Genomic DNA, 16103 nt, shown 5'->3' on the forward strand with positions numbered 1-16103 from the left:
CTTTTCTTCCTGACTCTTCTTCCTTTTCGGTCCTGAAAATAGTTTTAAGCCACCCATTCAGACCAGTAAGTGACATGACAGAGTAGTGCCATAAAGCCTAGGTAGATGTTTTTTTCTGTATTTTGTATGAGAGGTTTTTTTACTACTCTAAAAAAAAGTGAATGCACAAGACCTTCTCTCTCCCTTCCTCAAGTAGGAATTCTATAGACTTTCTAAAATGTCTCCTTTCTAAAGCATAGAAAGTATAGATTTGGAGTGAATACAAAGTGGAAAAGTTTCTGAGATCAAAATTCCCCGCCCCCCCCCACCCCAGGCTTTGAGATGTGTTTGCATTTCTGCTGCTTTTGCCTTGTTTTCGTCTTCTTTTTTTTTGTTTGTTTATTTTTGAGACAAGAGAGACCTAGCATGCGTGGGGGAGGGGCAGAGAGAGGGAGACACAGAATCCGAAGCAGGCTCCAGGCTCTGAGCTGTCAGCACAGAGCCTGACAGGGGGCTCGAACTTGTCAACAATGAGATCATGACCTGAGCCCAAGTCGGACGCTCAACTGACTGAGCCACTCAGGTGTCCCCATTGCCTTGTTTTATTCTTAATGATTAATTGATTCAGAGTTGCCTCTCTTTCCTCCTTTTTTTTCATTTTATTTATTTGTTTATTTATAAATGCTTATTTATTTTGAGAGAGAGCACAGCGTGAACAGGGGACGGGGAGAGAGGGAGAGAGAGAATCCCAAGCAAGCTCTGTGCTGTCAGTGCCGAGCCCCATAAGGGGCTCATTCCCACAAACCGTGAGATCATGACCTGAGCTGAAATCAAGAGCTAGATACCTAACCAACTGAGCCACCCAGGCGCCCTACCTATCTTTATGCTAGATTTTATCTTGTGGCTTTTAACACCACCAGTTTAAGGTAGAATTTTGCTAACACATTAAAATACATCTTCCAGTGAACATTTTTGTTTTTTTTTTAGTGTTTGTTTATTTTTGAGAAAGAACACAAGCAAGGGAGGAGCAGAGAGTGACAGAGACAGAATCTGAAGCAGGTTCCAAGGCTCCAAACTGTCAGCACAGAGCCCGACATGGGGCTCAAACTCATGAACGGTGAGATCATGACCTGAGCCAAAGTCGGACACTTAACTGACTGAGCCACCCAAGTACTCCAGTGGACTCTTTTTTAAAGGCCACTGTTAGTAACTGGATTTTTAAAACTGGTTACACCTGAAACAAAAATTATTGTCAGGATTTTAATCTTAGAAGTACAGCTTTTGCTTTGACAAAGCATTTAGCCCAATTTGTGGAAACATTTCTCAAGTTAGTTTTCAGAACTTTCCAGATTATTTCTTAACAACATATATTTACTCCATTAGTATTTTTTCAAACCTTTTTAAAGAACTGAGTATATTCTATTGTCTGTTAAATAAGGGAAAATGAAACATCTTCACCATGACCTTTTCATTAAATACATTATACATATTCAGAAGGAAAATTGAAGACTTGATAATTAGTTTTTAATTATTGAAATTGCTTTCCATTCCAAAATGCATTGGAGCTATTAGTTGGCATTTGCAACAGGATTCTGAATAAAAGTTTTCTTCTTGGTTCTGAAGGTGATCGTTGACTTCTAACTTTGCTTGTTCCATGTTACTTTGTAAAACCCTGAATTCTTGCCTTAGGAAGGTACCTATGTGTGGATAGCCATTTTCTTAACCTAACTTCATTTTCATGGAAGTATTTCATCTGCAGAATCTATGTGATTCTGTATGCTCTATGTGATTCATACATGTTTGATAAAGCAGTATATAGGAAAAGGGAAGGAAAGTAAGGGTCAAGTGCGAATTTGATCTCAGCATTGTCAGTGGTTATAGTAACATCAGCAGTGGATCTCTGGTGATGCCTTTTTGAGAGATTGGAGAAAGTATCTTGGAGAGGTCAATAGTAGTCTAATGCCTTGTTTGTATCACTAGACTCAGAAAAATCTCTTGTCTTATGATGATTTTTGGCCTAATAAATATTCAGAGATGTACAGTAGTACATATAAACCCAAACCTGTTTGAAATTCATGATAATTATTTCTCAACTTATTACTAATATTTTATTTATATAATATTTAAGCAGAGAAAAACTTTATAAATTGAAGATGAGCTATTAGATATTTGATAATGCTATGTTTAAATTGGAATGTAGGGGTTCCTGGGTGGCTCAGTCAGTTAAGTGTCTGACTCTGGCTCAGGTCATGACCTCCCAGTTCATGAGTTTGAGACCCCGTGTTGGGCTCTGTGCTGACAGCTCAGAGCCTGGAGCCTGCTTCAGATTCTGTGTCTCCCTCTCCCTCTGCCCCTCCCCGGCTCACGCTCTGTCTCTGAAAAATAAACATTAAAAAATAAATAATTTGAAATGTAGATAGTGCTTTGGAACTGTAGTGTTCACTGCCACTATATGTGAATCATGGAATTTGAACACTTTTCTTTGTAGGCACATGAGGCAACATTGGAAGCCAGAGCCAGTCCAGAGATGAATGACCGAATACAGCAATTGGAGAGAGAGACTGCCAGGTACAAAGATGAATCTAGCAAGGCCCAGGCAGAAGTTGACCGCCTCTTGGAAATCTTGAAAGAAGTGGAAAATGAGAAGAATGACAAAGATAAGAAGATTGCAGAGTTGGAAAGGTAAGGAAAGGGAAGCTGAATGGTGGACTCTCTCTGTTAGAAAGATTAAAGTATGTTTTTAAAACTGTATACTTTTGGGGGTGTACTTTTTCAGTGTATCTGCCTCTTGGAATTTAGATTCTTGAGTGCTTATGTTATTTTTTTTAATCTGCTTTTTATTATAAGTCATTGTAAATTCATTGCTGCAACATCTAAAAGGTGACATAGGATGGAAATATATTAGGAAGCTCCGGACATCAGCATCATTAATTGGAAAGTGAGGAAGTATTCATTGATTGAGAAATTGAAGTTTTCTACTGGCTAATCAGTAGAGTACAAATAGCTACTTGCTTTTTAATTACTTTATCTACATAGTAAAGTAGATGAATTCTTTAAAATGAGCTGTGCTTATAGATCTAGCTAGACAGCTCTTTTATTTCTCCCTCTAATTAGAGTGTTTTATACTAAAGATTATGTATTTGTTTTTTGACCTCTTCTTTTACAGCATGTATTTAACATAAATTTACACGTACATAGAAGCAGTTCTTCTAGTAGAACTTCATTAACCACCCATGTTCTTTTAAATAGTCAGAGATGACAGTGACAGAGTGAAGTCACTAACCTCTATAGCTTCTTGGAGCTGATTTCTAGGAATATTTTATTTTCATGTTCTTGAAGGTTGGAAAATCTGAGACAACTTTCATAAATTGTATTAAGTTTAAAATTTATGGGTGACTGGTAGACTTAATACTCCCCTAGAATTAATTTTTCTCCTATTCTGTACCCATAGAATTTTGAGTTTCAAGAAACCAAAACAATAAAGTTTAATCCTCACAATTTTTCTTCACTATACTGAAAGTGTTAATAACATAGCTGGTTGCATACTCGCTGGATTCCTTTTACTTTGATATTAATTCTATTTGTATTTCTGGTTCTGGATAAGATGAATGGATAGAATTCTTCAGGTCAGAATTAAGAAATTACTAGAGTCTCAAGATGAGATTATGTGCCTTTTTTCATGTTTGCACTGCACTTTCCCCCCCCAGGACACACACACATTTACATACTCACATGCCTCCCTGCTCTGTGTTGGCCTGAAATCAGCAGCAGTACTGCATAGGTTTTAAAATACAATACTTTTGATGGATTAGTGACTTCCCACTAAATATTTTAGTATTTCAGAAAAGAAATTCCTTGATAAAGTTTCATTTTTCCGTTTGTTTTCTTGTATTAGATATCTACATTGAAATTATTGCTTGTTATTTCAGACAGCTTGCTTGGAGAAACTTTGATTCATTTTTGGATCTAATGCTGATTTTTGGAGATGGGTGTGACTTGAAAGAGAGTAAGAAATAGGATTAAATTTATATTTCAGACTCAAAGCACAACAAATAGCTTTCATTATCCACCGTATTTCTCACATTTTGAGAAACTTGTGAATGATATGTGCTTTCCACAGAATGTAACTTAAAAGGTTGAAAAGCACTACAGTTTTATCCTCTCTCCAGGTAGCACTGTAATTTTGTTTTAGGATTTGACACAAAGTTTCTTGGCTACCAAAAAAAGGAAGTTTTTAAAACTCACTTTTTGTTTCTGGCTTTATAATTTCTTGTTCAGTAATACAGTTTAAGATTTGAATAATAGTCAAAGAGAGTCAGGATTATATTATTTATGCCTTTTGTTCCCATATTTAGTACTGAGGTGCATGTGTGTGGCTGCTGTGTTTCTTACTAACCATTTGCTTCTTGTGTTGCCATTCCACTATTTCCTATATGTGGGTGTCTGTCTCCCCATAATTTATCATTTGAATTTCTTCACCTTTCTTTTGATTTGTCTTATCATGGTCCTAATCCATTGGGATTTTGGTCTCTGTGTGTTTTTTATGTGTGTTCCCTCTTGGCCATGCTGTTTCTCAGAAAGCCAGTCTCCCGCAATTTGTACCTTCCACGCCAGGTTTCTGTCCCTGCACCGTCAGGGGGGTTTGTTTGGGACTTCCTGGGAAAGTGAGTGTTATGTAAGGCTACAGTTCTGTAATAAACTGAATTGCTACTGCTGCTTTTGCTACTGCTGAGGCTTGCTGGGAATTTTGCTTGATCAGAATTAAAGAACAGCCAGTATAGGTCAGTTGAACTGTACCTCTTGGGACATTGTTTTGAGGATAAAGTATGTGTTCTCTGTGGTAAGATTCAGATATTGTTGATTATGATTGTCTTTGTCTTTGTTTCTAGCCCATCTTGTATGTGGTTGTTCCAATGCTGACATGCCCTTTAATTTGTGGCCCCTTAATGTGATGGTAGTTCCACACATAATTCAGGATATAGAATTCATTTCTAAAGGGTGTTCAGCAACCTTCTAAATGCAAAAAAAAAAAAAAAAAAAAAAAAAAAAGTGGACTGTTATGATCATTGAACTAGAGAAAATTCTTAGTTTTCTTTGCAAATTTCCTAGTATTTATGTAAAAATCTCCAGTGTTAAAAGGTTTAGATTAAATCATAAAGAATTCCTAGGCCTTTTCTTTGTGACCTAGATAAAAATGAATAGTCCCCTACATTGCTCTTGTAGAACAATAGTAGCTCCTGTAGAGGATGATTCAGTGTTGTACCACTGTTGTTCTGTTGACCTACTGCAGTTTTTAAAAGGATTATGTAAGGCCACCCATATATTTGCACATACAAAATATCTTCCCAATTAAGTGTAAGAGATACTACTTCTAAATTAATATTCTAAACTGTGGTGTATATAAATTGGGAGTTCAACCAGAGGCAGAACTAGTAGGGTATATATATATATCTGTATATCTATATAAACAACTCCTTGCAATAAATCTTTTAAATCTCCTTGTATAAATGATATATAGAGAGATATATAATCTCATTTATATATATCTATATATCGTTTATACAAGGAGATTTAAAAGATTTATTGCAAGGAGTTGTTTTGCATGATTGTGTGGGACTTGGCAAAGGAAGTCTGAAATCTGGATGGCAAGGTGACAGGAAGAGAACATCAGCATCAAGATAGAAATCCCATGGCATGGGCAAAAATTCAGCCAAGTCCACAGGTAGAATTTTTTTTCTCTCTTAGGAAAACCTCAGCCCTGTTTTTAGGAGCCTTCCAAAGGATTCAGTTATGCCTATTCATTATCTGGGATAATCTCCTTTGCTTAAATGGATTAGAAGATTGATTGATTCATTGATTATTATTATTTTTAGAAGATGAATTGTAACTTTCATAGCAACATCTAAATTAGTGTTTGGTTAAGTAACTAAGCACTTTAGGCTAGCCAAGTTGACATTTAAAAAAGTTTTCACCTAGTGATTTTGGATAGCCTTTATAGCTCAATTTAAGGGAGAAAAAAACATAATAGTTAAAAAGCCCTAGAGCTTTACCTGTCCTTATGTAAGTAGATCAATTTAGCTTAGCCTTAGAAACCCTGATTGTAATTGAGAATTTCTTTTCTAAAGTGATTATATTAGAGTTTATATTTAGATTTATAATGGAGAGGCTTATCTTGGCATAATGTTTAAAATATTGAGAGACGAGTAATTGTAGAGTGATAGAACCCTGATTTAATATCTTTTCAGATTTCTGTTTTACTATCTTTTCAGACTTCTGCAATAATTGTTTAAAAATTTTTTTTAATTAAAGAAATTGTTTTTATTGAGGTCTAGTTGGCATATGACATTATATTAATTTCAGGTATACAACATAATGATTCAATATTTGTATAGATTGCAAAATAATCACAATAACTGTGGTTAACATCTGCAAAAAGTCAGAGTTTTTTTTTCATGTAATGAGAACTTTTAGGATCTATTCTCTTAGCAGCTTTCAAATACACCCTACAGTATTGTTAACTATACTCATGTACATGACATCCCCAGAAAGTTTATACCTTTTGACAATCTTCACCCATCCTCAACCCATAACTCTGGCAACCACTTAATCTGTTCTCTGTATCTATGAATTAGTTTTTCTTTGTGTGTGTATATATTTTAATTGAAGTAGAGTTGACATACAATATTATATTAGTTTCAGGTAGACAATGATTTGATGTTTATATATACATTATGAAATGCTCACCACAATAAGTGTAGTTACTGTCTGTCACCAAAGTTATCATAATATTACTGACTGTATTCTCTATGCTGTGATTTTCATCCCCATGACTTAATTCTTTTATGCTGGAAGTTTGTACCTCTTTTTCACTTTTACCTATTTCTCCCATTCCTCCTCCCCCCATCCCTGCCCCTGCTTCTAACAACCACCAGTCTGTTCTCTTATTTATGTGTCTGTTTCTTTTTTTGTTTGTTTTGTTTTTGGTATTTGTTTTGTTTTTTTGTTATGGTATTTGTCTTTTTCTATTTGACTTATTTCACTTAGCATAGTACCATCTAGGTCTATCCAGTTGTCCCAGATGGCAAGATTTCATTCTTTTTTATGAATGAGTGATATTCCATTATAAATATATATACAACATCATATTCATCCATCTATTGATGGACACTTAGGTTGTTCCCATATTGTGGCTACTGTAAATAATGCATCATCAAACATAGGGGTGCATATATCTTTCTGAATTTTTTTTTTTTTTTTTTTTTGCTTTCTTTGGGTGAATACCCAGAAATGGATATCTTACGGTATTTCTATTTTTAATTTTTTTGGGCAACCTTCATACTGTTTTCCTTGGTGGCTGCACCAGTTTACTTTCCCACCAGTAGTGCACTAGGGTTCTCTTTTCTCCATGTCTTCACCAACACTTGTTATATCTTGTCTTTCTTGATACTAGCCATTATGACTGATGGGAGGTTATATCTCACTGTGGTTTTGATTTGCATTTCCTGGACGATTCATGGTATTAAGCATCTTTTGTCAGTTGGCCGTCTTTGTGTCTTCTTTGGAAACATGTCTATTCCATCCTCTGCCCATTTTCTAATCATTTTTTTTTAACGTTTATTTATTTTTGAGAGACAGAGCACAAGCGGGGGAGGGGCAGACAGAGAGAGAGGGAGAGACAGAATCCGAAGCATTTTCCAGGCTCTGAGCTGTTAGCACAGAGCCCAACGCGGGGCTCAAACTCACCAACTGCGAGATCATGACCTGAGCCGAAGTCGGAGGCTTAACTGACTGAGCCACCCAGGTGCCCCTTTAATCATTGTGTTGTTGTTGTTGAGTTGTATGAATTTTTTATATGTTTTGGATAGTAACCCCTTATCAGATATATCTTTTGCATGTATCTTCTCCTATTCAGTAGGTTGCCTTTCATTTTGTTGATGGTTTCCTTTGCTATGTAAAGCTGTTTGATTTGATATAGTCCCAATAGTTTATTTTTGTTTTTGTTTTCCTTACTTGAGGAGAAATATCCAGAAAAAAAAAATACTGCTAAAACTGATGTCAGAATACTTAGGGTTTATATTTTCTTTTAGGAATTTTATGGTTTCAGGTCAGACCATTAGGTTTTTAATCCATTTTGAGGTTTTTTTTTTTTTTAATATGGCGAAAGAAAGTGGTTTTACTCTTTTTTGTGTAGCTCTTTAGTGTTCTCAACATCATTTACTGAAGAGACTGTCTTTTCCCTATTTGTATTCTTGCCTCCTTTGTTGTAGATTGTACAAGTGTGGGTTTATTTCATGGATCTTTATCTTGTTTCATTGACCTGTGTGTCTGTTTTTGTTCCTGTGCCATACTGGTTTGATTAGCTTTGAAGTAGAGTTTAAAATCTGGGATTGTGATACCTCTCTTTGTATTTCTTTTTCAAGATTGCTTTTGCTATTGAGGGTCTTTTGTGGCTTCTTACAAAATTTAGGATTATTCTAGTTTTGTGCAAAAGATATTGGTATTTTGATAGGGATTGCACTGAATATAGATTGCTTTGGATAGCACGGACATTTTAACAATATTCTTTCAGCTGTGAGCATATTATATCTTTTCATTTGTTTCTTCCATCTTCAGTAATATTCCTGAACTCACTTTAGGAGTATTTCTGAAACTAGACTTATGTTTTATGAGAGAGTATATTTTCATAAATTTTAAGCTATTTTGGGGTTTTACTCTGGGTGGCTCAGTTGGCTAAGCATCCAACTCTTCTTAATCTCAGCTCAGGTCATGATCTCATGGTTCATGAGTTCGAGCCCTGAGCTAACAGCTTTGGATTCTGTCTCTGCCTCTCTCTGCCCCTTCCTCATTTACATACTCTCTCTCGAAATAAACTTAAAAAAATTAGAAAAAGTTTAAGCTATTTTGACACAAGATTTTCTGTAATTTAACACCCAAAGATTTCAAACTGTTACAGTTATTTACAAACTTATTTCCTCCTCTTTTTCTTTTAAAAATGTTTCTATAGTAGAAGCAACCATTTTGAAAAGATTTAAAGTTTTGAGAAGTTAAACAAGCATTGGAAGTGTTAAGACAGACACAGGTTAGGGACCTTGACCAAGGTTGAGCTGTCTTTATCTACCTAATACTTTATGAATCAAAAATTAACTTCCTTACTGTTTTACTTAGTGCCTCAAATCAGGGGTGATTAAATTGTTATGACAATTTTGGTTCTTTTAAATAAGGCAGTACTTCAAGGATACCAGTTAAAGCAGTTACAAATTATTCTATGCTGATGTCTTCAGATATGTGCACACAGCTCTCAGTCCTTTGTTACCTTCGTTTTAGTCCTCTCTTTCTTTGTCTCTTCTCTTCCTTCATCCCCACCTGAATGCCTGGAACAGACCTTGTCCCTTCACTTTTGGAAAGGGCATTATACAAGAGATTTTTGCCCTCAATCAGACAACTACTTTAAAGAGTGATAGATTTTGACCTTAAACAAATTTTTTTAACGTGTGTCTGTCTGTCTTTCTTTTCTTTCTTTCTTTCTTTCTTTCTTTCTTTCTTTCTTTCTTTCTTTTCTTTCTTTCGGTTTTAGAAATTGTTTTTTATTTAGCAAAATACTTCTTAAATTGATAATCTCAAATTAGAGAAGACTATATTTAGCCACTTTCAAAATTATGTATACAAACTTTTATTTCTGTCTGCTTAATTTGGTTTTACTAAATGCTCACTCTAACAAAATTATGTGGAGAATAAAACAAACAATGTCTGAGAGCAATTTAGTGTGAGTCTGTAACTTTGGTGGCATGTTCTTTGGGAATTTCTCTTTTTTTTTAATTTAATTAATTTTTTTAATTTACATCCAAGTTAGCATATAGTGCAACAATGATTTCAGGAGTAGATTCCTTAATGCTCCATACCCATTTAGCCCATCCCCCCTCCCACAACCCCTCCAGTAACCCTCTGTTTATTCTCCGTGTTTAAGAGTCTCTTATGTTTTGTCTCCCTCCCTGTTTGTCTATTATTTTTGCATCCCTTCCCTTATGTTCATCTGTTTTGTATCTGAAAGTCTTCACTTGAGTGAAGTTGTATATTTGTCCCTCTCTGACTAATTTCACTTATCATAATGCCCTCTAGTTCCATCCACGTAGTTGCAAATGGCAAGGTTTCATTCTTTTTGAATGCCGAGTAATACTCCATTGTGTGTGTGTGTGTGTGTGTGTGTGTGTGTGTGTGTGTGTGTGTGTGTGTGTGTAAATTTATCCATTTATCCATCAATGGACATTTGAGCTCTTTCCATACTTTGGCTATAGTTGATAGTGCTGCTATGAACATTGGGGTGCATGTGTCCCTTTGAAACAACACACCTGTATCCCGTGGATAAATCCCTAGTAGTGCAATTGCTGGGTCATAGGGTAGTTCTATTTTTAATTGTTTGAGGAACCTCCATACTGTTTTCCAGAGTGGCTGCACCAGTGTGCATTCCCAGCAGTAGTGCAAAGGAGATCCTGTCTCTGTGCATCCTCCCCATCATCTATTATTGCCTGAGTTGTTCATGTTAGCCATTCTGACAGGTGTGAGGTGGTATCTCATTGTGGTTTTGATTTGTATTTCTGTGATGTTGAGCATTTTTCATGTGTCAGTTGGCCATCTGGACACTTCTTTGGAGAAGTGTCTATGCATGTCTTTTGCCCATTTCTTCACTGGATTATTTGATTTTTGGGTGTTGAGTTTGATAAGTTCTCTATAGATTTTGGATACTAACCTTTTATCTGATATGTCATGTGCAGATATCTTCTCCCATTCTGCTGGTTGCCTTTTAGTTTTGCCAATTGTTTCCTTCATTGTGCAGAAGATTTTTATTTTGATGAGGTCCCTGTAGTTCATTTTTGCTTTTGTTTCCTTTGCCTCTGGAGACGTGTTGAGTAAGAAGTTGCTGTGGCCAAGATCAAAGAGATTTTTGCCTGCTTTCTCCATGAGGATTTTGATGGCTTCCTGTCTTGCATTTAGGTCTTTCATCCATTTTGAGTTTGTTTTTGTGAATGGTGTAAGAAAGTGGTCCAGGTTCATTTTTCTGCATGTCGCTGTCCAGTTTTCCCAGCACCACTTGCTGAAGAGACTGTCTTTATCCCATTGGATATTCCTTCCTTCTTTGTCAAAGATTAGTAGGTCATATGTTTGTGGGTCCGTTTCTGGGTTCTCTATTCTGTTCCATTGATATGAGTGTCTGTTTTTGTGCCAGTACCATACTGTCTTGATGATTACAGCTTTGTAATACAGCTTGAAGTCTGGGATTGTGATGTCTCTTGCTTTGGTTTTCTTTTTCAAGATTGCTTTGGCTCTTCGGGGCCTTTTCTGGTTCCATACAAATTTTAGGATTGTTTATTCTAGCTCTGTGAAGAATGCTGGTGTTTTTTTTGGATAGGTCTTTCATATATGGCTTTTATGATCTTGAGGTATGTTCCTTCTGTCCCTACTTTCTTGAGTGTTTTTGTCAAGAAAGGATGCTGTAATTTGTCAAATGCTTTCTCTGCATCTGTTGAGAGGATCACGTGGTTCTTGTCCTTTCTTTATTGATGTGATGCATCACATTGATTGTTTTGCGGATATTGAACCGGCCCTGCATCCTAGGTATAAATCCCACTTGGTCTTGGTGAATAATTTTTTTAATGTATTTTTGGAGCTGGTTGACTAATATCTTGTTGAGGATTTTTGCATCCATGTTCATCAGGAAAATTGGTCTATAGTTGTCCTTTTTAGTGGGGTCCTGTCTGGTTTTGGAATCAAGGTAATGCTGGCTTCATAGAAAGAGTTTGGAAGTTTTCCTTCCATTTCTATTTTTTTGGAACAGCTTGAAGAGAATCGGTGTTAACTCTTCTTTAAATATTTGGTAGAATTCCCATGGAAAACCATCTGGCCGTGGACTCTTGGTTTTTGGGAGATTTTTGATTACTAATTTGATTTCTTTCCTGGTTACGGGTCTGTTCAAATTTTCTATTTCTTCCTGTTTCAATTTTGGTAGTTTTTGTTTCTAAGAATTTGTCCATTTCTTCCAGATTGCCCATTTTATTGGCATATAATTGCTCATAATATTCTCTTATTACTGTTTGTATTTCTGTTGCTTGTGATCTCTCCTCTTTCATTCTTGATTTCATTTATTTGGGTCCTTTCCTTTTTTTTTTCTTTTTTTTTTGGATCAAAGTGGCTAGTGGTTTATCAATTTTTGTTAATTCTTTCAAAGAACCAGCTTCTGATTTCATTGATCTTTTTTATTATTTTTTTTTTTTTTTTTAGTTTTGATAGCATTGATTTCTGCTCTAATCTTTATTATTTCCCAGATTGTGCTGCTCTTGGGTTTTATTTGCTATTTTTCTAGCTCTTTAAGGTGTAAGGTTAGGTTGTGTATCCGAGACCTTTCTTCCTTCTTTAGGAAGGCCTGGATTGCTATATACTTCCTTCTTATGACTGCCTTTGCTGTGTCCCAGAGGTTTTGGGCTGTGGTGTTATCATTTTCATTGACTTCCATGTACTTTTTAATTTCCTCTTTAACTTCTTGGTCAGCCCATTCATTCTTTAGTAGGATGTTCTTTAGCCTCCAAGTATTTGTTATCTTTCCAAATTTTTTCTTGTGGTTGATTTCAAATTTCACAGCATTGTGGTCTGAAAATATGCATGGTATTGTCTTGATCTTTTTGTACTTGTTGAATACTGATTTGTGTCCCAGTATGTGATCTATTCTGGAGAATATTTCATGTTCACTGGAGAAGAATGCTGCTTTAGGATGAAATGTTCTGAATATATCTGTTAAGTCCATCTGTTCCAGTGTGTCATTCAAAGCCATTTTTTCCCTATGGATTTTCTGTTTAGATGATCTGTTCATTGCTGTAAAGTGTTGAAGTTCCCTACTATTATGGTATTATCAATGAGTTTCTTTATGTTTGTGATTAACTGGTTTATATATTTGGGTGCCTCCACATTTGCAGCACAAATGTTTACAATTGTTAGGTCTTCTTGATGGATAGATCCCTTAATTATGATATAATGCCCTTCTTCATCTCTTGTTACAGTCTTTATTTTAAAGTCTAGCTTGTCTGCTATAAGTATGGCTACTCCACCTTTCTTTTGTTGACCATTAACATGACAGATGATTCTCCATCCTCTTACTTTCAGTCTGAAGGTGTCTTTAGGTCTCAAGTGGGTTGCTTGTAAACAGCATATAGATGGATCTTGTTTTCTTGTCCATTCTGTTATCCTATGTCTTTTGATTGGAGCATTTAGTCCATTGATGTTTAGAGCAAGTACTGAAACATATGAATTTATTGCCATTATGTTTCTTGTAGAGTTGGAGTTTTTGGTGGTGTTCTCTGGTCCTTTCTAGTCTTTGCTGTTGCTTTGATCTTTTTTTTTTTTTTTGTCTTTTCTCCCCTCAGAGATGAGTCCTTAAAATTTCTTGCAGGTCTGGTTTAGTGGTCACAAACTTCTTTAATTTTTGTTGGGAAACTTTTAATCTCTCCTATTTTGAATGACAGCTATGCTGGATAAAGAATTCTTGGCTGCATATTTTTCTGATTCAGCACATTGAATATATCTTGCCACTCCTTTCTGGCCTGCGAAGATTCTGTGGATAGGTCTCCTGCAAACCTTACCTGTCTTCCCTTGTATGTTGAGGACTGTTTTTCCCTTGCTGCTTTCATGATTCTTTCCTTGCCTGAGTATTTTGTGAATTTGACTACGATGTGCCTTGTTGATGGTCAGGTTTTTTTTAATCTAATGGGAGTCCTCTGTGCCTCCTGGATTTTGATGTCTGTGTCTTTCTTTCCCCAGGTTAGGAAAGTTTTCTGCTGTGATTTGCTCATATAACCCTTCTATCACTTTTTCTCTCTCTTCATCTTCTGGGACCCCTATGATTCTGACGTTCTTCCTTTTTAAAGAGTCACTGATTTCTGTAATTCTTAAATTGTGCTCTTTTGCCTCAGTCTCCCTCTTTTTTTTTCTGCTTCATTATTCTCCATAATTTTGTCCTTTATATCACTGATTTGCTGTTCTGCCTCATCCATCCTTGCTGCTGTGGCATCCATTCAAGATTGCAGCTCAGTTATAGCATTTTTTTATTTCATCCTGACTAGCTTTTACTTCTTTTATCTCCACAGAGAGGGATTCTAATCTATTTTTGACCCCATCTAGTATTTTTATTATTGTGATTCTAAATTCTGGTTCAGTCATCTTCCTTGTATCCATCTTCCTTGTATCCTTAAGTCCCTGGCTGTCGTTTCTTCCCGCTCTTTCTTTTGGGGTGAATTCCTTTGTTTCATCATTTTGATGGGAGAAAAGGAATTAATAAGGTAAAAAAAATTAAAATTAAAAAATTAAAAACAACACACACACACACACACACACACACACACCCCCCACACACAAATCAAATAAATGATGCTAGATCCTAGGTGTGTTTTGGTCTGGTTGTTGAAAAGGAGCTTGATAGATTAGAGAAAAAAGGTAAAAAAAGGAAAAAAAAAGGAAAAAAAGGAAAACCTTTGAAAATTTGAAAAAATGAATACAATGAAATAGAATAAAATGAAATGATGGAAGTAAAATGGAATTTGAAAAATTTACTAAAAGTATAAAATATAGTAGAAAAAATTAACGAAAAATATTTTTAATAAAAATTGAAAATAAAAATAAACTTTTTCTCTTTCTATATTCAAGAAAAAGAAAAATGAAAAAGAGGGGCAAAAAAAGAAAATTGAATAGATGGACGAGCGAACAGACTGAAATACGATTGAATTTACTTTGTTTTCCCCTAGAAGACAAACTGTAAAGCAATTTATAGTCCATAAACTAAGCAGGCGGAGAGACTTGTGATGTTCCTGAAGTGCCAGGTTGGCCCAGTTGGGCCAGGCTTAGTGTAACGGCTCCGTTCTCCACTAGATGGCACTGCTTAGCTTACTGGGGTGGATTGTTGTGGTGCTGGTAGGTGTGTATGTGCATTCATGGGAGGGGTGAAAAAAATGTCACCCAGCTACCCAGTCTCTAGTATTGGAACTCTGTTTTCCCGGGTCAGCAATCATGCACTTGTCCTTTGTCTTTGGCTTCTGTCCACACCCTGCTTTTACACTGTTGGTGATCAAGCTGTCAGGTTGCCAGGTGGCACCTCCCTCCTGAGTTTTATCTCACATTCAGCTGTGTTTCCTAACCCCTCACTTCTGAGGGACTGTGGCTTTGTCCCCCTCAGACCTTCTGGGGGAGGGTCTCACCAAGCAATGGCTGGGTGCCGGTCGCACCCAGGAATATTCACAGGACTGTGCTGGTGCCGATGCCTAGAGACTGTGGTTGCATGCCAGCCCGCCCCAGAAAATGTTCACGTGATCGTGTAGCAGCAGCGTTTCAGGGATTATGGAAAATCTCAACACACATCTGGCACCAGGCTTCACCCTTAATGACCTTGTTCTAGCACCAGTGAATGTGGTTGTTCTCTGGGGTCTGCTGGCACCTTTGCCTGTGGGTGGGCCACACCGCCTCTACCAAATGTCCTTCCAGCAGGGGAACTGCCTGTCCCCATGTGGCCCAAGGAGCCCCAGACCTCACTCTCTTGGGGATTTGCCCTTCCCACCAGAGCACCGCCAGGTATCGAGCTGCGGAGTTTCACTCTGCGCCCCCCCCCCAACCCCCGTTTATAGAGTCTTAGTGGAATTTAAACCCTCTCCTTTCTCCTTTCTCCCTTTTTAGTTCAGTCCCTGTGGCTGTTTCCACTTTCCACTTTCTCTCCGGCTGCTTTTGGAGGGGGTGCTTTTCCGGTACACTCCCCCTGTCTGTCCTCTCTCCGCAAGCAAAAACAGCTCCCTGCCCTCCGTGGCTTCTCTCTCCTCTAGTTCACCTCTCTGTGCTGCGTACCTGCTGAGTTCTGTGGTTCAGGTTGTGTAGATTGTTGTGTTAATCCTCAAATCAGTTTTCTAGGTGTGCAGGATGGTTTAGTGTTGATCTGGCTGTATTTCATGGACGCAAGATGCAAAAACAACTTCCATGCTGTTCCTCCATCTTGGCTCCTCCCAGCTTTAACGTGTATTAATTTTTGAGAGAGAGAGAGAGAGAGAGAGAGCACGCATGTGTGTGCATGCTAGCAGGGAAGGGGCAGAGAGAGAGGGAGT

General features: G+C 36.9%; 1 protein-coding gene across 15 annotated transcripts in view; it reads left to right on the forward strand.

The window, feature by feature from the left end:
- ERC1 (ELKS/RAB6-interacting/CAST family member 1) overlaps window positions 1-16103 on the forward strand; it is a 523541-nt gene that overhangs the window by 194999 nt on the left and 312439 nt on the right. For all 15 annotated transcript variants that reach the window (XM_086714405.1, XM_086714409.1, XM_086714403.1 and 12 more), the window contains one exon: window positions 2468-2661. In XM_086714405.1, coding sequence (XP_086570531.1) covers window positions 2468-2661 — 194 coding nt within the window. The remainder of the gene's footprint in view (window positions 1-2467; window positions 2662-16103) is intronic.

Source organism: Puma concolor, chromosome B4 (genome assembly GCF_028749965.1).
Source record: "Puma concolor isolate L17-30 chromosome B4, mPumCon1.1.hap2, whole genome shotgun sequence".
Taxonomy (NCBI): Eukaryota; Metazoa; Chordata; class Mammalia; order Carnivora; family Felidae; genus Puma; species Puma concolor.